This window comes from Suncus etruscus, chromosome 14 (genome assembly GCF_024139225.1).
Source record: "Suncus etruscus isolate mSunEtr1 chromosome 14, mSunEtr1.pri.cur, whole genome shotgun sequence".
NCBI classification, from domain to species: Eukaryota; Metazoa; Chordata; class Mammalia; order Eulipotyphla; family Soricidae; genus Suncus; species Suncus etruscus.
The window spans coordinates 32710326-32732247 of record NC_064861.1 but is presented as its reverse complement, the minus strand read 5'-3'; the positions used below and the strand labels follow the sequence as shown (position 1 = coordinate 32732247).

Sequence of the window (21922 nt, the reverse complement as noted above, 5' to 3'; positions counted from 1 at the left end):
TGTGCATGAGAAAACACCCAAATCAAGAATGGTCTGTAGATCACGAGTAAAGGAAAAAGCAAAGAGAGAAGGCACAAAAGTAAGAAGAGAGCAAGTGAGAACAGATGCAAGTGGCAGAGGAGCAGGAGAGAGTGAGCTGGAGTGGGAAAGAGAGAGCAGAGAAAGACCCAAAGTGGACAAAGCTGCCGGGAGCGAGCGAGACCGGGCACCAGGAGGGAGCACAGCACAGTGCGGGGCAGGGACCACCACCTACTTCTTCCGGTCCTTGTCCTTCCTCAGTGGCTGCTGAGAGGTGGCATGCAAGGCCTGGTTCTGCAGCGCCTCCACGGCGGCCTTCCTGCGGGTGAAGGTGCTGCTTTCCTCCTCCAGCTCACGTCGCTTTTCCTCCACCTTGCGCTTCTCCTCCTGGTGGATCTTCTTGAGGTGCTCAAACTTCTCATGGAGCTGGGAACAGAAGGTGAGGGGGCCAGACTGTGTGTGGGCAGGGGAGGGGCCTGTCCTCTCCCTCAGTGAACCTGACTACCCCTGCCCCTGCACTCACCTCCCTCTCCTTCTCCTTCAACTCCAGCTCGGTCTCCTTCACTTTATTGACAAACATCTGCCTCATTTCTTCCTCCTTCCTCTGCAGCTCACTCAGGAACTCCTTCCTCTTGGTCTCATAGGTCTCCTGTAGGCTGCAGAGAGGCAGAAAAAAAGAGGTCAGGGGGATGGAAAGATAGCACAATGGTAGAGTGTTTGCCTTGTACGCGGCCGACCTAGGACTGTCAGTAGTTCGATTCCTGGCATCCATATGGTCCCTGGAGCTTGCCAAGGGTGATTTCTTTTTTTTTTTGGGGGGGGGGGGCTTTTGGGTCACACCCGGCAGCACTCAGGGGTTACTCCTGGCACTCAGAAATCGCTCCTGGCAGGCTCAGGGGACCATATGGGATGCCAAGATTCGAACCACTGACCCTCTGCATGAAAGGCAAACACCTTACCTCTATGCTATCTCTCCGGCCCTGCCAAGGGTGATTTCTAAGTGCAGAGCCAGGAGTAACTCCTGAACTCTGCTGGCTATGACCCAAAAAACAAAAAACAAACAAACAAACAAAAAGCGATCAGGGATGGGGTAATGGCAGGAGACAGCAGGGCGGTTCCTTTTCTGGAATACAAGCCCCAACCCAAAGCTAGTGCAGTTAGCAGAGTGGTGACCATGGAGGAGGGCTGGTTTCCTGCTCGGTTTGTCACCTGAAGGGCTGGCTGTCGCCGTCACTGTCCTGAAAGCCCATCTCCTCCAGCTTGCAGCGCCGGTAGAGCTCATAGTGGCGGCTATGGGTCTGCTCCCGGAGGTCCTCCATGTTCACACGGATCAGCATCTCCCGCAGCTTCACGAAGTCACAGTGATTCTCATTTTCCACTAGAAGCAGAGGGCATGAGGGTGGGGCTGAAGGGCATGAGGTGAGCACAGGTAGGACAGGGTTTGGGACAATAGCCAGAGAGCTCACGACAGGTTCCCCAAGCAAGGGAGGCAATGGGGGAGAGGGGAAGCAGACAGTAGAATGGGGCTCCAGGCATCAGGACAGGGCACAGAGTTGGGATCCAGTTCGAGGCCCCCACCACACTCACCCTGCACCACTCCCCAAGGGTACTGCCGTGCTCGGACCAACTTGTTTCCCACCTTCACCTCCTCGGTGCTGCCTACTACGGCAAAGGGCAGGTGGGCCTGCAAAGGGACCATCACATGTGAGCCCAGAGTGACACAAGCAGGGTCCCCCTTGTAGAAGATGCCCACAACCGAACAAGGTTAATTCTCTTTTGGTGAATATCCAGAAACCTTTAAGTAAGAGAGAAAAGTGAGGCCCACATCCCCCTTCCTGCAGCTCTAAGGCCCAGGGTCTTCGATAGGGCAAGATCCCATATAGAGATAACCTGAAAAATATATTTTGAAAGGAGATTTGTGCACTACAGCTGGCCATGCTCAGGGCTTACTCCTGGCTCTGTGCGCAGGTATTATTCTTGATGGGGCATGAAGGACCATATACAGTACCAGAGAGCGAACCTGGGTCAGATGCACGCAATGCAAGCACCTTAGCAACTGTAGTCTCTCTTTCTCTTGGCCTAAACATACTTTTAATCGATTTACTTATGATTTATTCTTGATAAAAGTTTGATCCGGGCCAGAGAGATAGCATGGAGGTAAGGCATTTGTCTAGCATGCAGAAAGATGGTGGTTCGAATCCTGGCATATGTTCCCCCAAACCTGCCAGGAGCAATTTCTGAGCAATGAGCCAGGAGTAACCCCTGAGTGCTGCTGGGTGTGACCCAAAAACAAAAAAAAAAAAAAAAAAAAAAGTTTGATCCATATAATTCAATTATATACCTATATACCCAGGGTTACATAAAAACTTCTCATACAGGGGCCAGGGACTCCCAGCATCCCATATGGTCCTGAGTCCACTAGGAGTGGTCTCTGAGATGAGAGCCAGGATTATGCCATCAAAAGTAGCCCAAAAGTTAAATTTATTTTTTCTTAAGTAAAGCCAAAGAGATATTACATCAGGTAAAGCACTTTCCTTGCATTTAGTGGATTCTATTTCAAACCTCTCATTACATAGGATTCCCCTAAGTGCTGCTGAGAATAAGCACCATTGATTGTGACCCCCATTCTCGCTCCACTTCAACAAACTATTCCTCAGATGAATTAGGGTTGCAAATGAAAACGCTTAAGAAGCCCCATTCTAGCAGGCCAGAGTGAGAACACAGCAGCAGGGCATTAGCCTTGCAAGCAGATGACCCAGGTTTAATCCCCGGCATCCAAAATGGTCCCTCAAGCCAGGAGTAGTGCTCCCATTCATGAGTGCAGAGCCAGGAGTAACTCTTGAACATTACCAGGCGTGGCCCCTTCCTTCCTTCCTTCCACCCCCCCAAAAAAAGCCCTGCTCTGGAGTGCTTTGTCAATTCCTGGCTCCTCAGACACTATGAGATGCTCTCTCAGAAGCACTGTGGGCCTGGCTCATGTCCAAGTTCCAGACTCCTACAGGATTCAGGTAGTCTGCGCTGAGCCCACAGCATATAAAACGTAAATCTGTGAAGACCTAGGCCGAGTCCAGCACCCATTTCCCCAGGCCCTGTTTAGGGGACAGAGCCTGTCCCAGATGTCCACCCATCCCAGTTCAAGTGAGGGCAATCGATGCCCCGTGGCACCTAGTCTGTGCTCACATTCATGACTGCGTTGATCTCTGCCACAGCTTCGTCGTCAGTGGGGAACTGGTAGATCTGAACCCCATTGCTGACCAACTCGCCCATGATCTTGATCTTGAACTTATGGAGCTCACTCTTGGAAATGGTGTCAGCTTTGGCAATGATGGGGATGATGTTCACCTGCAGATCAGGAAAGAGGGGCAGCAGGTCAGTGTCCCTCATTGGAACAGGACCCTGGATGGGACACATCCCTGAGCAGGGAAGCAGAAGCAGTTATACCACAGGATAGATACCAGATGAATGCCACAGCAACTCTGGCAGCTTAAAATACCAACTCCATGCTTAAGACTTGCACACACACCCCCACACACCCCAAGCTCCCAAAATTAGTTTTCCCAGGACAAACTAGCTCTAGCCCAAAGTGTCTGGATGATTCTAATGAATCTAAGCTGATTGTGGGGATAATGGGGCATTCCAGCAGTGAGACAAGCCACCAGCAGTAGCCACAATAAGACCTCAACATATGGTGAAGTTCACCTCAAAGAGTGCAGTTAGAGAAATAATACACTAATAACTACCATGACAATGTTAATGAGTGAGAGAAGTAGAATGCCTGTCTCAAATACAGAAAGTGGGTGTTGGAGGAGGGAGATGAGCGTATTGGTGGTGGGAACGTTGCACTGGTGAAGGGGGTGTTCTTTTTTTTTTTTTTTTTTTTTTTTTTTGGTTTTTGGGTCACACCTGGCGGTGCTCAGGGGTTACTCCTGGCTGTCTGCTCAGAAATAGCTCCTGGCAGGCACGGGGGACCATATGAGACACTGGGATTTGAACCAACCACCTTTGGTCCTGGATCGGCTGCTTGCAAGGCAAACGCCACTGTGCTATCTCTCCGGGCCCAGGGGGTGTTCTTTTTATGACTGAAACCCAACTACAGTCATGTCTGCAATCAGGATGTTTAAATAAATATATTATTAAAAATAAATAAATAAAAAAAAGAAAAAAAAAGAAAAATAGTACAATTGGGAACCACAATAGTGTATATAAAACCCATATATAGAGAGTGGTTCCTGGTCAGAAATTTCCATTTAATTTTATTGACTTGTTTCTTTTCCATAGAATAAGATATAACCCTTGAAATTCATAATTTAGATAGTCTATGCTTTGTTTTTGGGGATTATTTTTCAAGCAGTTCAGTATGACTTTATAAAAGCTAAATCATATTTTCTGATATCACTGGATTTTTATCTATACCTGTTTGAGGCACTCATCTCCCTAGTGCTCTTCCTTTTACTGTTCTGAGAAAGTATTCATTTTTTTTTTTGTCATATCATTAAAAAAAAATCATTCCATGGGGCCAGAGACATAGCATGAAGGTAAGGCGTTTGCCTGCATGCAGGACGGTGGTTTGAACCCCGGCATCCCATATGGTCCCCCGAGCCTGCCCGGAGTGATTTCTGAGTGTAGAGCCAGGAGTAACCCTTGAGCATTGCTGGGTGTGACCCAAAAACAAAACAAACAAACAAAATCATTCCATATGTTGCTAATTTTAAATTGGCCATCTTAAAATTCAGGACTGCTTTCTGTTGAAATTCTGTTATCAGTAAACATGTAAAGAAAAGAATGTGCGGCTGGAGAGATAGCATGGATATAGGGCATTTGCTTTGCATGCAGAGGGATGGTGGTTCAAATCCTGGCATCCCATATGGTCCCCCGAGCCTCCTCAGGAGCGATTTCTGAGTGTAGAGCCAGGAATAACCCCTGAGCACTGCTGGGTGTGACCCAAAAACCAAAACAAAACAAAAAAAAAAAAAAAAAGGAAGAAAAATAAAAGAGAAAAGAATGTACATCCTGGGAAGTGATACTTTCTTAAAACCTTGGAGGCTCACCTAAGTAATAAGAACCTAATTTTTTATCCTTTCTTATATGTGAACACCACTAATATACAACTCTGATATTTATGAGAGAACATAATATAGATACATTTGTACATAGAATTAAAATAAAATGAAGACCTCAACAGACCTTACCCAAATCTGGGTAAGCCTATTTTCACAGTGAAAATCAAATTGGGATTGGGGAAGAACAGGTGCTTTCTGCTGACAGGTGACTGCAGGGCCCCCACATTCTCCCTGCTACTCCTAGCTCACTGCTTGTGTTAACACCCACCCCTCATAAAAATATAATTCTGGGCTGAGATTCATAAAAATATAATTCTGGGCTGAGATACTCCTCTTTAGGAGTGTTGTGTGTGTGTGTGTGTGTGTGTATGTGTGTGTGTGTGTGTGTGTGTGTGTGTGTGTGTGTGTGTGTGTGTGAATTATAGGAAACAGTAGGGATGCATCTGAAGAAAAGGAAGGAAAAATCAAGTAAGACACAGCAACTGAGAATAAGAATGGTTAAGGGCCAGAGAGATAACTCAACATGCTTTGCATTCAAGAAAACTGGGTGTGAAACCCACCACTGCATGATCCCCCAAGGGCATCCAAGAGTGATTCCCCAAACACAAGATTGGAGAAGCCCCTGAACTCCACCGAGTGTTGGCCAAACACCAAAAGAATCAAATGATGTAACTGGAAGATAGGGTATCCAGGCCAGACCCAGGGGGCTCGAGGGACTGGTCTACCTTGCTGTCGAGTTTCTTCATCGTCACCAGATCCAGGGACTTGAGGGAGTGGCCAGTAGGAGTGATGAAATAGAGGCATACATGGATTCTCGTGTCATGGTAGTCGAAGAGCGAGCGGCGGATCTTCAGCTCTTCCTGCAGATAGTTTTCAAACTGCGTGTCGATGTAGTCGACGATGGGCCTGTAACTACAGACAAGCTCCATCACCCACAAGGCGGTCACACAGTTCCCTGCAAGCCATTCCCAGCATCCCCTCCATGCAAATCATTTCTGTCTGGGGCTCCCCAGACCATCACAGTCCATTTCTCTTGGCTCCCCTTCAAAGGGCCCTCAAAAGTTTTCCAAGAGGCCTCCTGTGATCTCCCACACTGACAGGTGGCCCCTTCCTGCCTCTTGCCTCTCATCCTTGTTGATCTGGTCCCCAAAGCCCACAGCGTCCACGATGGTCAGTTTGAGGTGCACATTGCTCTCCTGAAGGTCATAGGTCTGAGGCCGCAGACGCACACACTCCTCATGGTGACTGGCCTCCTCGGTCTCAAAAGTGGTGTTGAAGAGCGTATTCATCAGGGTGGACTTGCCGATGCCCGTCTCCCCTGGACAGTGAGTGAAGAAAGCATGTAGCTATGAGCCACATTAGATGGGGTGCAGGCTCCCTCTCCTGTCCTCACTTTCCTCGACCCAGGGTCATCTTGTCTCAATGGCACTTAATGTTAGGAATGAAGGGATGGCAGAGAAAAGCCCAAAAGTCTGATTTGGCCCCTGTGGCTCTTTGTGGGGCACAAAAACCCTCAGGCAGAGGACAGAGCCAAGTATCTACAGAGGCCCCCTGGATACTGACCTATGACCCAGGCACCTCACACATGGACATCTGTAGTCATCCCTCCCCCAAACCCAGGCTGCCCATGGGCCAGTAGGGTCAGAATCTCTGGCACTGGCACCCCTGCACTGGGCAGCCGCACCTTCATGGAGCTTTGATAGGCAGCAGTGGGGGGTTGTCCAGTTGTGTGACTTCTTGCTTCCCAATGGGAAATTTCTTGCTTCCACTGCCCTTTAGCAGCCAGAGGCTGGGCAGAACCCTCTGGGCTCTTAAGAAAGAACGTTGAGTCTTGGGGCGCTGCCCTATAGGACTGTTGACTCAGGTACTTGCTGGAGCTACAGGCAGAGCTATAGCTCCCCACCCAGTGGCCACAAGGTGTAAATGTTGACTTTTTTAAAAGATTTTTTTTCTTCCCTTAGTGGGGGTGTTAAATAATCCAATAAATCTAGACCTCAGAGAAATAGTTTAAGAAGCATTTTCACCTACATAGCCCTGTTTTCCTTCCACTGGCAAAAAAACATCTGGGCCTCTAGAGGGCTTTGATGCCATCCTTGACTCTTGGCAGACCCTAAGCCAAACCCCATCCCAACTTCCCCAAAATGAGCCTGCCTGGGCAGCTCTTTGGCAGCCTGACCAGTGGCTGGGACAACATCACCCCCTCTGGCACTCACCCACACAGAGGATGTTGAAGCTGAAGCCCTGAGTGACTGCCTTGCTGACCAGCTGGTCTGGGAGACTGTCGAAGCCAACATGGCCACCCAGGGAGAGGGGCCGAGGTTCAGGCTCTGCATTCTGCAGGGAGAGAAGTGGGGTAAGTCGATAAGTCCATGGGGAAGGGGTTGGGCTGAGCAAGGTGAACACTGAGCCCCCAGTTCTGAATTCTCAGCTTGGCTGAGAAGCAAGGGAGGAACACTGCTCCCACAGTCAGTTCCAGAAGCAGCATTAGGATCAAGGTTCTGAGACCTGTCACCCAGCACTTACCTGGGCTGGGACTGATTTGGGGTATCTCAGTCTGAGCTTTCTCTCACTGACTCGGGAACCCTAGGACCTGTAGCTGCTACCCTAGAATGTTCACCTGCCTTGCCCTGAGGAGTCCTACCTGGTCCCTGGAGCTTAAGATATTCAGACACTGAGATTGGAGGGTAGATGTTTTCTTGTAGTCCCTCAACCAAATGCCCAGATTCTCCTCCTGAATTTAGCAGAAGCAGATCTAGCCTGACACCCTCACACTTGTGCTCCATGGGATTGGGGGGGGGGGTGTTCCCCTATTAGGCCAAGTTCAGGGTCTTCCTGGTCACACCTTGTTCCCGATATTATCTTGGCCCCACACACACACACACACATGTCCCCCATATTATCTTGGCCCAGTCCTGGTTGCTAGGGTAGTTAGGCAGAGGACAAGGAGACAGGGCCATAGCAGGAAAGCACACTGCTGGGAATGGGGGAATGATCTGGGACTCTAAAAGGAAGCCCCCAAAACCCAAGCAGGAAAGCACCCTCCAAAGTGTGGAGATGGGCACCAGAGTGATAGCATAGTGGGTAGGGCATGTTTTGCATGCAGCAGACCCGGGTTCAATCTCTACCATCCTATGTGGTCCCTTGAGCCCCAATAAGAGTGATTCCTGAGTGTAGATCCAGGACTAAGCCCTGAACACAGGTGTGGCTAAAAAAAAAAGAGTAATAATAAATGTGGAAATGGTTTCTTGGGCTCCCCAGGGAAGGTTGAATGCTGCCTTCCAGGGGAAGAGTCCCTGAATCAGCTCCTCTGAAGGGCATGCCCCCCAAATTTGGGCAGAAGGATCCCCTAACTGCCTTGATTCCCAGAAGCAAGAATGAGAGACAGAGATAGACCCTGGGTTTTCAAACTGCACATCCTGCCTACAGCTTTAGGATTGGTTGTAAATAAATCAAGACAAGGATGCGCTGAGGAGGCAAAGAGGCTCAACCCTACCTAGATCCTCCTGAGGGACCTCTTAGCATCCCACCTCAGCATACGCTTCTCTCTCTTTTGGGGTGGGAGGCCACAGTGAGTGGTACTCAGGGTTTACTCCTGTGTCTGTACTCAGGGATTACTGCTGTCAGGTTCAGGGGACCACATGAGGTAACAGGGATGGAAGCTGGGTCAACCACATGCAAGACAAGCAAACACTCTACCTACTGTACTATCACTTCAGCCCCAGCACACACTTCTCACTGGCTTCTCTGCAGCAGTCTCAGCCTAACAACCATCATCAGTTCTCCCCACCCAGAACCCCTGGACCCTCAATCTCACCGTCTCTCTACCACTAATTAGTCCCTACCCTAGCTCAGGCATTAGCCCTGCATCCACGATTTGCAAGAGAGTAAGCTGGCCCACTTAACCTGTGGGGCTCCCCTGGGCAGTTTTACTGCCCCTCAAACAAGCTGAGGCTGTCCTAAATATCCACTCCAACAACCCCCCACTCAACAGAGCCATTGTTCTTAGTGCCAACCTTTTCGCCCTCACCCTTTTTCCCAGGGAAGTGTGCCCCAAGTTCAGGCTCGACACCACCCCCAACCTGGACTGCAAATGCAAACAGAATCTTCCAAGAGGTCCTAAAAAAAGCAGCTTACTTACATGGTAAAAGGAGCAGAGAATGTCTAAGGCAGGTCTAAAACCCTGTGCTTGCCTATCCAGGCCCTTCAAAGTCGCTCCCCACCCAGCATGACATCTGGTTGCTCCTTCAAAGTCAGTCTCAGCTCTGAGCTTCAGAAATGGATCCACCTTTCCAGGGCTCCTACTCAGGCCCAGCCTGGAAGTATTTGCAGCCCTCACTTGGCAGCCACAGCTCCCCTCTTGTACTATTAGTTGTCCTTTTAACCAACCCCCACCCCCACCCCCGCTGTTTTTCCAACTCTTCCATAGCCCCTAAAGTTGACTACAGTCTGGGGGTAGAGGAATAAACCACCACCCCCATGCCCAGACTGCTGCACAACATCGCCATTCATAACCCCCCAAAACATCTTCCGCAACCGCTCAGGGGCATCTGCCCACCTCATACAGAGCTTCATTGTCTGGTCATTCCACCTGCTCCTGGCAGAGCACGAATCAAACGAGAGTCAGAAAGGTCTGACTAGAGTGTTTTTCTCTTTAGGCGAGACTGAAAATCTCCAAAATTTAAGGCATGCTGTGCTTGCAGAGAAGGCTGCGTATTTATTCAGCCTCTTCTTCCAAGGGTGACACAACCAGGATGCAATCCAACATCCTGGAGTTGGCCGCCAAAGCCCAGCCGTCAGCTGTGTCTGGAAACCACCTACGTGCACGTGTGCACGCCCCCTGACATGTGCGCATACACACCACACACACACACACACACACACACACACACACACACACACACACACACGCATGCCTGCAGCACAGCATTGCACAGAAAAGGCTGCCCTGTTCCCGTGTTGTCCTTGCTTTTTCACATTTCAAGCTCTGGGTAAGACCCCTGCTCACAGCTCTCATGAAGCTCAGGTCTGGGCACACAAGTGCGCCCTGCTGCCCTCACACTCTCTTGGCTAAGACATTTTTCACTTGCAACCATACATTCACACACAATACACTCACCTTCACACATACTCTCTCTCTCTCTCTCTGAAATGTCCATCACCCTGTCCTGACAGGAACAGGGTGCTGTTCCTAGGGCCACTCTCAGAGACTATTCTGCTCTTCTGAGGGGTGACTGTCCCTCAGACCCCCACAGGCCAATCCCTTGATCCTATATTTGGCAGCCACGATCTGTGCATCAAGTGCTGCAAGAAATCATCTGATCTGTTTGGGGTCCAGTCTGCAAGAAGCCAGCAGATCCTAAAGCTTACCTGCCTCACAACTTAGACATAAACCAGGTTTTGGGCTGGAGAGACAGCGCAGGGTTAAGGTGCTTGTTTTGTCTGTGGCCAACCCTGATTAGATTCCCGGTACCGCATATGGTACCCAAGTACTAGTAGGAATGACCTCAAAAATCAAAAAAAAGGAAAAACAAACCAGGTTTCCTTCCAATTACCTGGCTACCAGGCCTGCAATTTGGGAGTGAGCCTCAACCCCAACTCTGGGAGTAGATCTAAAGAGCTCTGAGCGGTCAGCAAGTGCTACAATTGGCTCTGGTGTAGGCAAGCGACTAGTCTGCATTTATGATCACTGTGTGGCCTCCAGAAAGCCACTTAGTGGGGCAAAGCAGAGAGCAAGCCAGAGTACCACCTCCCTCCTCTCTCCGGGCTCTCCCCTTTGCCCCTCCGCTTGCTAAAGGGTCACATCTCCTTTGGCTGCTTTTGTGGCTCCTCTGAGGGGCCATTTTTCACAACTGAAAGCATTCTGACTGTGAAAATGAATGCAGGGGAACAGGGAGGTAGCAGGGAGCTTGAGAACAGGGAAGGAAAAGTGTGTGGGAAGGAAGTATCTCAGGATTTGCAGCCAGAGGTAAGAGTGGAGATCACATGGTGACAGTCACACTCGCAGAACTCATTGTGCAAATGGGGCCTCTGTTCACATGCCCTACGGCAGACCCCACTGTGAACCCTGCTCAAAGGTAAGACAAGTCAGGTGCTCGGAGCTGCAGAGCTGCAGAGGGTGGCTGAGCAGGAACTTAGAGCAGCCCACCCTGACCCTGAACCACTCTCCCTGCATCTCCTTCCAGGCGCTTCCATCCGTCACTGAGCATACACTCCCGGGAATGGAGGCGGTGTGCCAGGTACTGGGACGGCTGCCAAAGAAACGAGGAGACACCGGGTCCTTGACCTCGTGGGTCCCCTCTAATTCAGTCTCATTTCAAGTGGTCATAGAGTCCAGGCTGTTCATGTACAGGGAGAAGTGGGGCAGTACAGGAATAACAAAGCCAAGGGCTAAGGACGCTCCTGCGCTGGCTCTTCCCCTCTGGGCTTTATTCCTCTCAGCCCTAGCAGTAAAGGCACAACTGAGGCCCCAAATCCCAACAAGGAGCCAGGTCTGAAAGGACACAGTGTGACTGCAAACTCTGCCTTCAGCCTCTGGGTTGCTGCTTGCTGGACGAAGATGCATTGGCTCAGCCAAGTGTGAGGCCCGGGAGAGGTGGGAACACAGGCAGCATCTGCCCGGTGCTCAGCCCACCACAGCCAGAGTCCTGCCACTCCAGCCCACAGTGGCAGCACGGCCCTAAGGAAATGCCAAATCTTACACTTTTCAAGAAACTCTAGAAACCTGGATTGGGGGAGAGAGGACTCCTAACCAGTGCTCAAGCAAGGGTCCAGGCAAAGTCTCAGGCTGGCCACACAGGCTTGGTTAATCAATGCTCGGGCTCAACACTTGGGAGTCAGGCAAGTTTTTAAGCCCTTAGATCTTACTTCCCAGCCCCACACCTTGGTGGTGGTTGTTGTGTTTGGGGGTTTTTGTTTTTGTTCTTTGTTGGAGGGTTTGTTGGTTTGTCTTTTGTTTTTGGGGCCACACCTGGTGGCACTCAGTGGTTACTCCTGGCTCTATGCTCAGAAATCACTCCTGGCACACACCATATGGGATGCCGAGGATCGAATTTGAGCCAATGGGGGGGGGAGGTTGTTTTAGTTTTTTGAGTGTTTTGGGGTTTTGTTTGTTTTTGTTTGGGGTTTAATTTATGATGTTGTTTTGTAACTCACCTAGTGGCACTCAGGGGTTGCTCCTGGCTCTGCACTCAGAAATCACTCCTGGGAGGCTCAGGGAACCATTTGGGATACTGGGGATCAAACTTGGGTCTGTCCTAGGTCGGCCATGTGCAAGGCAAACGCCCTAACACTGTACTATCACTTAGGCTCATTTTTGTCGTTTTTTTGTTTTTGTTTTTTGTTTTTGGGCCACACCTGGCGGTGCTCAGGAGTTACTCCTGGCTGTCTGCTCAGAAATAGCTCCTGGCAGGCACGGGGGGGGGGGGGGGGGGGGAGATACACCATATGGGACATCGGGATTCGAACCATCACCTTTGATCCTGGATTGGCTGCTTGCAAGGCAAACACCGCTGTGCTATCTCTCCAGGCCTCATTTTTGTTTTTTAAAGAGAAACTCACTGATATTTAAAAGTTGGTGAGCATTAAACACTGAGATTACACTGAGGGCCTGACACAATGTGTCTGGAGTGCCATGTGTTTGGGCCTGGTCCTGACTTGGCAGTCAAGAACCATGCTGGGTGTTGTATGAAAGGAGAGGTTAGCACTCCCCTTGACAAGGATGGAAGAGGCTTCGGCCTGCAACATGCATACAGTTAAGGCACTGCTACCTACTTTGTGGCACCTAACCAATGTTTTTGGCAGGCACGCGGCCCATATGGGAAAACTACCATCTGTCCTGGGTTGGCTATGTGCAGGGCAAATGCCCTACTGCTAATTTAAAAAAGATAAGAAGAAAAAGAACCATGGCTAGGTCTGGGAATGGAGAGATGAGGCCCATGCACCATCTCCATTCCTGGAGGAGGGAGCCCCACAGAGGCTGCTCCTTGTGGAGAGCCTTTGAGCTGCACAACCTCACATGGACCTGGAAAGAGATAGACCCAAATACTTCTGGTCCTTTCCACACACTGAGTTCCCTGGGACACCCTGGGGCTCTAACTATCTTCCAAGCTTCAGGGCAGAGAACTGGCCACACACATGGGAGGGTCATAGGGCTACTGTCCCCCCCCAGCAAAGCACTAACAAGCTTTTGACTCCCATGCCACAGCCTGGGCTTTTGTGTTATAATTTCTTGGGCATATCAAAGACAACAATCAAAATAATCACTGCTGTGTCCCTCATGCTCTGCTGGTCACAGTCATCATCTAGAACAAAGAGGAGAATAGCATGTTTGTTATATGGCCCAGTAGATAACTAGGACAGCCTTTCTGTGACCGGAAAAGAGCCTGTCCAAGCCTTCAGCAGCTGTACCCCACCCACCTCCACCCCATTTACCAAGAAGAGAGGTAGAATGTAGGAAGAGATCATGTCTCCAGTCTGGACACAGACCAGCTTCAATCCAAAGAGAACTGGGATGAAACCAGAAGTGCCACAGAAGCTGGGGTGAAGAACGGTCCCTGAAATCACACCTCTTGAACAGATGTGAGACTCCACCACAATATGTGGCTTCTCGATCTTGCGCAAAGAGCAGCCCCCTGATCCAGGCTTGCCAGAGTTCCCTGGTACCTGGGACTTTGGACACCCATTTCCCACTGGGACCCCTGCCTGAGTATCCTAACAAGCAGACGGGACGTTCACTTCCAGAAGAGCCCCAACCCTTGGAGAAGGAGCTACTAGTTCACTTAGCAAAGAACCCAGGAATCCCAGCCTCCCTGGTAACTTCACCCCTGCTCCCTGCACCAATCACAGCCCCCAGCTCAAGCTCATCCAAGCAGCCAGGGTCTTAAATAGCCAGAGGCCTCTGGCCAGAACTAGGGTCACTTTGCAACTGTCCTTGAGCTAGAGAGGAATCCTAAGAATTTTCCCAGGAAAAACTCAGGCTCTGGTCCCAGGATTCCGCAGCAAGTCTGTAAATCCAGGTCAGAGGTGACAGGAAACAACCCAGACACAGCATGCAGCATGCAGAGAGCAACAGTGGGAAAGCTGCTGCCTGAGAAGAAGGGAGCACAAAAGCAGGTTTACCTGTCCCCAGCAGGAGGGCACCTAGGAATTCAAGGCCTGTTTTCTCTTTGTATTTTTTATTTGGGGGAGAAAGGGAATTGGGTGCTTAGATTGGCGGTGCTTAGAATTTTACTACTGGCTCTATATTCGGGGATCACTCCTGGTGGACAGAAGGAGTTGCAGGAGGGCACATGGGATGTGGGAAAATCAAACCCAGGGTAAGTGTCTTCCCTGCTCTACTATCACTCCAACCCTTGCTCCCTCTTTTTTTTGGAAGTGGGGATTAGGGCCATAGCCAGTGGTGCTCAGGGGTTACTCCTGGTTTTGCACTAGGAAATCTCTCCTGGCAGGCTCAGAAAACCATATAGGATGCCGGGGATTGAACTCGGGTCTGCTTGTGCAAAGTAAACACCCTCACTCTGTGCTGTCACTCCAGCCCTGATCCCTCTCTCTCTCTCTCTCTTTTTTTTGGGGGGTTTTTGGGCCACACCCATTTGATGCTCAGGGGTTACTCCTGGCTATACGCTCAGAAGTTGCTCCTGGCTTGGGGGGACCATATGGGACACGGGGGATTGAACCGCGGTCCATCCTATGCTAGCGCTTGCAAGGCAGACACCTTACCTCTAGTGCCACCTTCCTGGCCCCTGATCCCTCTCTCTTAAATTGACAACAAATCTCTGAGAGAAGAGAGATGGCTGAATGCAGGCTTTTCATACAGGAGCTTGGATGAGATCCCTGGCATAGCGTGATCCCTAAATACCTCTGAGTGTGTTTTCCCCCAAAACAAAACAGGAGTTAAGATATAATAGTTCTTATTAAAGCATAGCTATTGAAACCTCAGAGTAGGGGCCGGGCGGTGGCGCTGGAGGTAAGGTGCCTGCCTTGCCTGCGCTAACCTAGGACGGACCGCGGTTTGATCCCCCGGCGTCCCATATGGTCCCCCAAGAAGCCAGGAGCAACTTCTGAGCGCATAGCCAGGAGTAACCCCTGTGGCCCAAAAACCAAAAAAAAAAAAAAAAAAAAAGAAACCTCAGAGTAGCCAGCATTTGTAATCTGAAATGTGTTGCTTTTCTCTCCGTTCTTTTCTTTTTTGTTGTTTTGTTTTTGGGCCATACCCAGTAGCGCTCAGGGGTTACTCTTGGCTCTGCACTCAGATATCATTCCTGGCAGGCTCAGGGGACCAAATAGGATGCTGGGGATCAAACCCGGGTCCGTCCTGGGTCAGCAACATGCAAAGCAAAAGCACTGCCATTGTGCTATTGCTCCAGCCGTTCTCCTTCCTTTGCTGATCCTATAAAGTGGCCCTCCTGGGAGGGCACAGAGTGATAATACAGTAGGTCAGACATTTACCTTGCATGTGGCCAACTTGGGTACGATCCCCAAAATCCTATATGGTACCCTAAGCTCAGCCAAGAGTGATCCCTGAGTGCATCATGAGTAAACCCTAAGTATTACTGGGTGTGACCTAAAAACAAAACAAAACAAAAATACATGAGGGCAGAGAGATAGTATAATGGGTAAGGCACTTACTTGCCTTTTAAGAAGCCAACCTAGATTTAGTTCTTGGTATCCCATATGGTACCCCAAGCCTACCAGAAGTGATTTTTGTGTGCAGAGCCAGGAGTAACCCCTGAGCACAACCAGGTACAGAAAAAAAAAATGGACCCCAGGATAGGGGCCTGTAAGACAAGTATTCTGAGAAAGATAGCACCTGATTTACCCAAGAGGCCCCAGAACAGCTGCATTTTCAGCCAGGCTGCCCGCCCCCCATCCTGTGTTTCTCTGCCTCTTTCCAACCCCAGTTCCAAAGGAGCCATTGGACCCAGGTAGCTGGAGAAATAGCATGAAGGTCGCATGCATGCCTTGCATGCAGAAAGATGGTAGTTGGAATCCCGGTATCCCAGATGGTCTCCCGAGCCTGCCAAGAGCAATTTCTGAGCGTAGAGCCAGGAGTAACCCCTGAGCGCTGCCTGGTGTGACCCAAAAACCAAAAAGAAAAAAAAAAGCCATTGGACCCAGGTGGCTCTGGCAAAGAGGCTCCCCTGCCTGTAGAGCTCCACAGCAGGTCATCTGGAAGATGTGATCTTCAGGACTGTGCAGATGCTTGTAGGCTGAGGAGGAGGCTTTAGGGAATACCCCCAAAGCAGTCAACCCACTGGCCTTACTCCATCTTGTATCTGCTTAGACTTGAGCCACAGAGACACTCGTGACACCTCCCCTCCAGCACATCCAGGGAGAATTCAGATGCTGGAGAGGGGTAGTCTTTGGTTCTCAATTGCCAATGACCAGTCTGCCTCTCATGCAACAGAGGATGGTGGGCCCTAATGAGGTGGTGCATAATGAAGCACCCAAGTTCTTGCCCTGGCCTCCTGCCTCCAAGCATCTATCCTCCCATCTCCCTGGCATAGTAAACATTCTCCCTAACAGCTCCATTAGCCTTTATCCCATGTGCCCTGTCACCGCTCAAGCCTTCCCACCATCCTCTCTGCTTCCCATCAAGCTCCCAGAGACCACCCGAAGCCAGGCCACATGGGGAGAGGAGGTGAGGCAGGACAGGGCTTGTTCAGGGCTCCTCATGGGACAGCACTGAGAGAGTCCCAGATCTCACTTGAGGATCAGCTCAGAGAGGTGACTGGCCATTTTCTCTGTGTGACAGAGCCCCTGGTGAGAGAATTCCCTCCTACATCCTCACCACCAGCTCCTGATCAGGGAGATAGAGGTGCTGGCTGGAGAGCCTGCTTCTTGGGGAAGTGTCAAGATTAGAGGGGTGACAACGGAAGTAACAGATGGTGCTGGGGATAAGGCAGGGGTGGGGAGGGCTGACTGGCTGGGAGGAATGCCAGGCATGAGGCTGCCACAGAGCATGTGCTTCCCTCTCCCAGAGAGCTCAGCTCTCCCCTGCTGCGGAGGGCTCCCCTGCCCTGGAGCCAAACCCTGACTGACCCTGACAGAAAATTCTGACAGGAGACCCACAGGAGATGGAGATCAGGGCAAGAAAAAGGTGAATTCCAGAGTCCGGGATCTGGTGAGAAGGGCAGGGTAAGGAGCATGTGGACCCCTAAGGGGAGAGACCCCACCTGGCACAGCACTCAGAGATAGCAGAGATGGATGCTTCACAAGGCAAAGGGTATAGGGCCCAGGGTATCTGTTTCATGCTATGTGGGGAACAGAAACCTAGCAGAAACCAAGCTCAATGAACCCTGGATGCTCCAAGAAGCTGACCAGGTTGGGTTGGTTCCCTGCCCTGCAAAGCCAGTTTGGCCACAGAATGGGCTGAAGAGAGGCACTGGACCTGCTGTACTTATCTCCACACAGGTCCACCAGCCCTTTGAAGAACATCAACAGGGCTGAATCCACTTCCATGTAAAATTAAAGAAAAAATGATTTTCCCAGGCAGACAAGCCTGGAGAGGAAAAGGAGTCCAGTCACCTAAATTCAGGCCAAACTCCACCCAAGCTCCCCACCCAAATTTACCCTGCATGAATCCTCCCAGGAGGCTAATGGCCCAGAGCACAAAGGGCGTGGAGGGCGTGGGAGCCAGTTTAACCCAATGGCAGCCACGTAACCAAACTCCTAATCTCAGGCACCACACCTTCACCTGAGCCAGGTCTCTGTCTGTCTGGACTACAGCAGGAAAAATTCAATCCAAAACTGCCTGGCTGGCTACAGTCCAAGAACAAACAAGAGAAGATGAGGATAGTCTTTCCAATACAGGATTTGTCCGATTCAGGGTCTGTCAAGTCAGCCTGGGAAACAATCACCCTGAGGCCAAGGCATTGATGGATGGACCAGGAACAGACAAGCTCTCTGCTGCCTTCCTCGACAGAGGGCCAGCTGTCACTTCCACATGGACACAGGTGTCCTGTATCCTTACCACGTGCCACGCACTGCTCCACACACACACCTCGCAGGTCCTTCTATGAATACTCTAAGGTCATTTTTTTTTTTTGGCCTGTAATACAGGCCAGCACCACGAGGGATTAAAGACCATGGCCAACTTCACATGGCCAACAAGTAACAGTGGAGGATTCAAACCAGGCAGCTGATTCTGTTTACTCTATATACCACAGGGGGCAAAGGCCGTGCAGGACCCACTGACTGAACAACCTCTGGCCCAGACAGACAAGACCCAAACACAACTTTCCAGTTACTCAAAACAGAAAATGTATGTGACATGTATGCAAAAAGGTCAAGCTTGCTCAGGCCTCCTGGCTGCCAGCTAAGTAAGCAGCAGAGCTGGTAGGACTTGGGCATCATACACAGGAATTTCAACTTCCAGAGCAAGGGTAAGGAAGTCTCTGAGCACCCTCAAGCCTTGGAAACTGCTCCTCCAGTACTTAAAAATACTTCACTGGCCCACAGCCCCCTCCTCAACGCCAGCCCAGAAATTATGAAACCAAGAATCCCTATTTCAGGGATGCACAGTTCTAAAGTAGACCCACAAAGGTATTTTCAGATTAAAGGGGGGGGGGGAATTTACATACATAAATTCAAATGGCTGTATTTATAGCATTGATTACATAAGTACCCGCTCCTTTATTTAGCCCCAGAACCAATTCCCTGCCGGTCACAAATTCAGCTTTTTTTTCCCCATCCCTTCCCCCCAACAGACTGGGCCCTCGCCACCGCCGACCAGGGCCTCAGAGGCTGGCAAGAGGACACAGCTTCCTTCACTGTCACAGCCCGGCCTCCCAGACACACCCAGAGCCAAGCAAGAGAGACACCAGGGGACAAGCAGATTCAATCCCCAAAGGGCCTCCCCCCCTCTTTGGGCATGAATCAGAAAAACATTTAGGAAGTTGCCTATTGGCTGGCTCGGGCCCAGAGCGACCCCTGCAGGGACCACCCGAGACCCCGCAGAAGGCATTCCGGGACCCGCGTCCAGATAAACACGCGGCAGGCAGGGTTGAGTCTGGAATTTCGTTCCAGTTCCCGGGGAATGGCAGCGTTCGGAGGCGACCCGTTGGGCCCGGGCTCCGGGGTGGAAGGGAGATGAGGGGGGCCCCGGCAGGAGCCAGGAAAAAGATGTTGAGATGTTGGTGCCCTGAGTAGACAAGTGCCCCGAGTCCGCAGCGGGAGCACCCTGAACTCGGGGACCCCGTCCTCCCCGGCGGTGTCTATCCAACAGCACCTGCATGGCACGGAATGGCTCGGCCGCGCAGAAGCGATGATGACTGAGGAGTTGGGGTTCCCGAGGGCGGCGAACCCCACCGCGGGTTCGCACCTGGCCAGAGGGAAGGCGGGCAGCTGTTTCTGCTCCTGCCCGCGCGCGCACCGGGGCTGCGCTAGGGCGCAAGGCGACCCCACCAGGGCGCGCCGTCTTTACGCGCGGCGCTCCCGGACTGGCTCAGCCGAGACCCCGCTCGCTCCGGGGTGGCCGGGGCTGCCCGGCGTCGAGACCCGGCGGCGGGGCGCTGACAGCCCGGCTCGCGCCTCCCGCCCGCCCGCCCGCGCCGCCGCCCCGCAGGGCCCTTACCGGGAAGCGCTCCAGCTCGGTGGCCGCCATGGCGAGGTCCGCGCCGGGCGGCGGGGCAGCTTCGCGGACGCGCCGGCTGCGGGACGCGCTGCGCCCGGGTGGCTGCGGCTGAATGGCTCCAATATGGCCACTTCCTGGAAACTCCCCTCGGCCGCCGCGGCGGGAGAACCGGGAGCCGCCCCCGCCTCCGCCCGCGGGACCGGCCTCCCTCCCTGCCTGCCTGCCTGCCTGCCTGCCTGGCCCGGCCACGCGCGCAGCCGGAGCCCAGCCGCGGGGACGGCCGGGGGTCTCGGCGGCGAGGCGGGAGGTGCCCGCGGAGAGGGTTGCTGGGACTTGTAGTCCGCGCGCCGGGAGGTGTCGGGGCGCGCCCCGGGCCGGCGTGGAGGTGCTGGGGAGACCAAGGCACAAGATGCCTCTCGGGCCGCCTTGTGGCCGCGGGAGACTGGGGACTAGCCGCCCGGACCGCGCCCCAGGCAGCTAGCTCGTTCCGAGGCGGGGAGAAGGCGGAGAGCTGCGCGCGCCCTCGAGGGTTCCCCCTCTCCAAGCTGCCTCTACCTAGTTGGAGACTGCCTGGCGTCGGGGAGACCGTCCAGCCCCCTGTGCGGGTGCTCCAGGCCCACCTGATGCTCCGGCCAGAACCAGGGCGGAACCCGAGGCGGGACCCGCGCGTCCAGCCAGGCAAGCCTTCGCGGGGTGGTAGACCAGCTTTGGCTTCCTTGCGCAATGAGCGCGCAAGGACGCGCACTTGAGGCCTGGTACCCTTGCCACGACAACAAAACAGCTGGGCTCCACGACGACCAAGTCATCAGACCGCGAAGAATCTGCACCCAGCACGTCTCCTAAGGCGTGGGGCGAAGTCTTCAAGCAGTCTGAACCAACTGGACCCAGAAGGTGCGCACATCTGGGGTAGTAAGAACTAGCAGAGAGCTAGTTCTTACTACCCCAGATGTGCCTCTGCCCAGCTCTGATTAGTGGTGGGGGGTAAGAGTAGGGATGGGATTCCACCCCCCTTGACTACGCACATAAAACCTAGATCTAAGCTTCCTAGAATCTCCATCGTTTCCTTTTACCTTCCCAGAGGGGAAGCAGGGGTTACCTCCTGCTCCACCACGGGCCTCATCTAAGGAACAGGCCCACCTTTCATACAAATGCTGGTTAGAAGGACAAAAGGAGTCAAGAGTTACTTGTGTGGAGACACAGGGCTGAAAGCATAATCATCTCTCACATGAGGAAAAGTGTTATTTTGATGGCGGCATTCACAGGGTTCTTTTATATTCATTACAAGTTCACATCTCTCATACACACGCACCACAGTGGTCCCACAGACAAATAACTGCCATGTATGAAATGTTGTGTTCCATACAGGAACTTAGAGCTTGTGAAAAGCAAAATGTACTGTCTATGTCTGAGAGATCAGGAAATTAACTCCTCAATTTACCTGACCACCTGGCTCCCAGCACAGAGGCACTTCCAGCACTGCACAAAACTGAACCTGATAGCCTTAGAGTCATGCTGGAAAGTTTGTTGTTCCCATATGGTTTTGTTTGTTTTGTTTTGTTTGGGAGTGCTCAGAGATTGGTTACTCTTGGCTCTGTGGTCAGAAATCACTCCTAGCAGGCCTGGGGGACCATATGGGATGCTGGAGGTTGAACCTGGGTCAGCAGTGTGCAAGGTAAAAACCCTACCCGCTGTGCTATCGCTCCAGCCCTTCCTTAAAAATTTTAACTATAGAACTCTGCTGTTTTTTTCTTTGTGGCAACCTTCCAGCAGTACCAGGGCCCACTAAGTCTACAACTAATGGTGCTCAAAGATCAAGCTGTGCAGAGATTGGCCCCAGGCCCTGAGTTTGCCAGGTATGTGCTCCAGCCCTTTGAACCATCTCCCCATAAAATCTTTATTTTTTCCACAAAGAAAGACATGCTTCTCTGCCTCAGCCTCATTTTTTGTTTTGTTTTGTTTTGGTTTTTTGATTTTTGGGTCCTACCCAGCAGCACTCAGGGGTTACTCCTGGCTCTACACTCAGAAATTGCTCCTGACAGGCACAGGGATCATATGGGATGCTGGGATTCGAACCACCGTCCTTCTTCATGCAAGGCAAACACCCACCTCCATGCTATCTCTGCGGCCCCTCAACCTCATTTTTTAAAAAATTCTTTTATGAAGCTTTTATATTATTTTGGCCACATTTGCCTCATCCATGATTTGTTTGTGGATATGTAGGCTGAGTGTTTCCTCTTTCCACATTTCTGTCTAGCACAAATAGTCTTACATT

At 51.6% G+C, this 21922-nt stretch overlaps 1 protein-coding gene and 1 non-coding gene across 6 annotated transcripts in view; one reads left to right on the top strand and one right to left on the bottom strand.

Annotated features, from left to right (window-relative positions):
• Positions 1-19896, bottom strand: part of SEPTIN8 (septin 8) — a 29646-nt gene extending 9750 nt beyond the window's left edge. For 4 of the 5 annotated variants that reach the window (XR_007502319.1, XM_049786751.1, XM_049786752.1 and 1 more), the window contains exons 1-9: positions 19651-19896; positions 7292-7412; positions 6201-6396; positions 5804-5990; positions 3199-3360; positions 1606-1702; positions 1228-1396; positions 542-674; positions 254-444 (exon numbers count right to left, since the gene is read on the bottom strand). Coding sequence is in view for 4 of the 5 variants with exons in the window: in XM_049786751.1 (XP_049642708.1) it covers positions 254-444; positions 542-674; positions 1228-1396; positions 1606-1702; positions 3199-3360; positions 5804-5990; positions 6201-6396; positions 7292-7412; positions 19651-19680 (1286 nt within the window). In the remaining variant the exon portion in view is untranslated. The remainder of the gene's footprint in view (positions 1-253; positions 445-541; positions 675-1227; positions 1397-1605; positions 1703-3198; positions 3361-5803; positions 5991-6200; positions 6397-7291; positions 7413-19650) is intronic. The other variant, XM_049786753.1, reaches the window with a different exon arrangement.
• On the top strand, positions 12755-12874 carry LOC126028852 (U6atac minor spliceosomal RNA). Its single transcript, XR_007502550.1, has one exon. It is a non-coding gene; the product is annotated as a U6atac minor spliceosomal RNA (small nuclear RNA).
• Positions 19897-21922: the final 2026 nt, after the last annotated feature.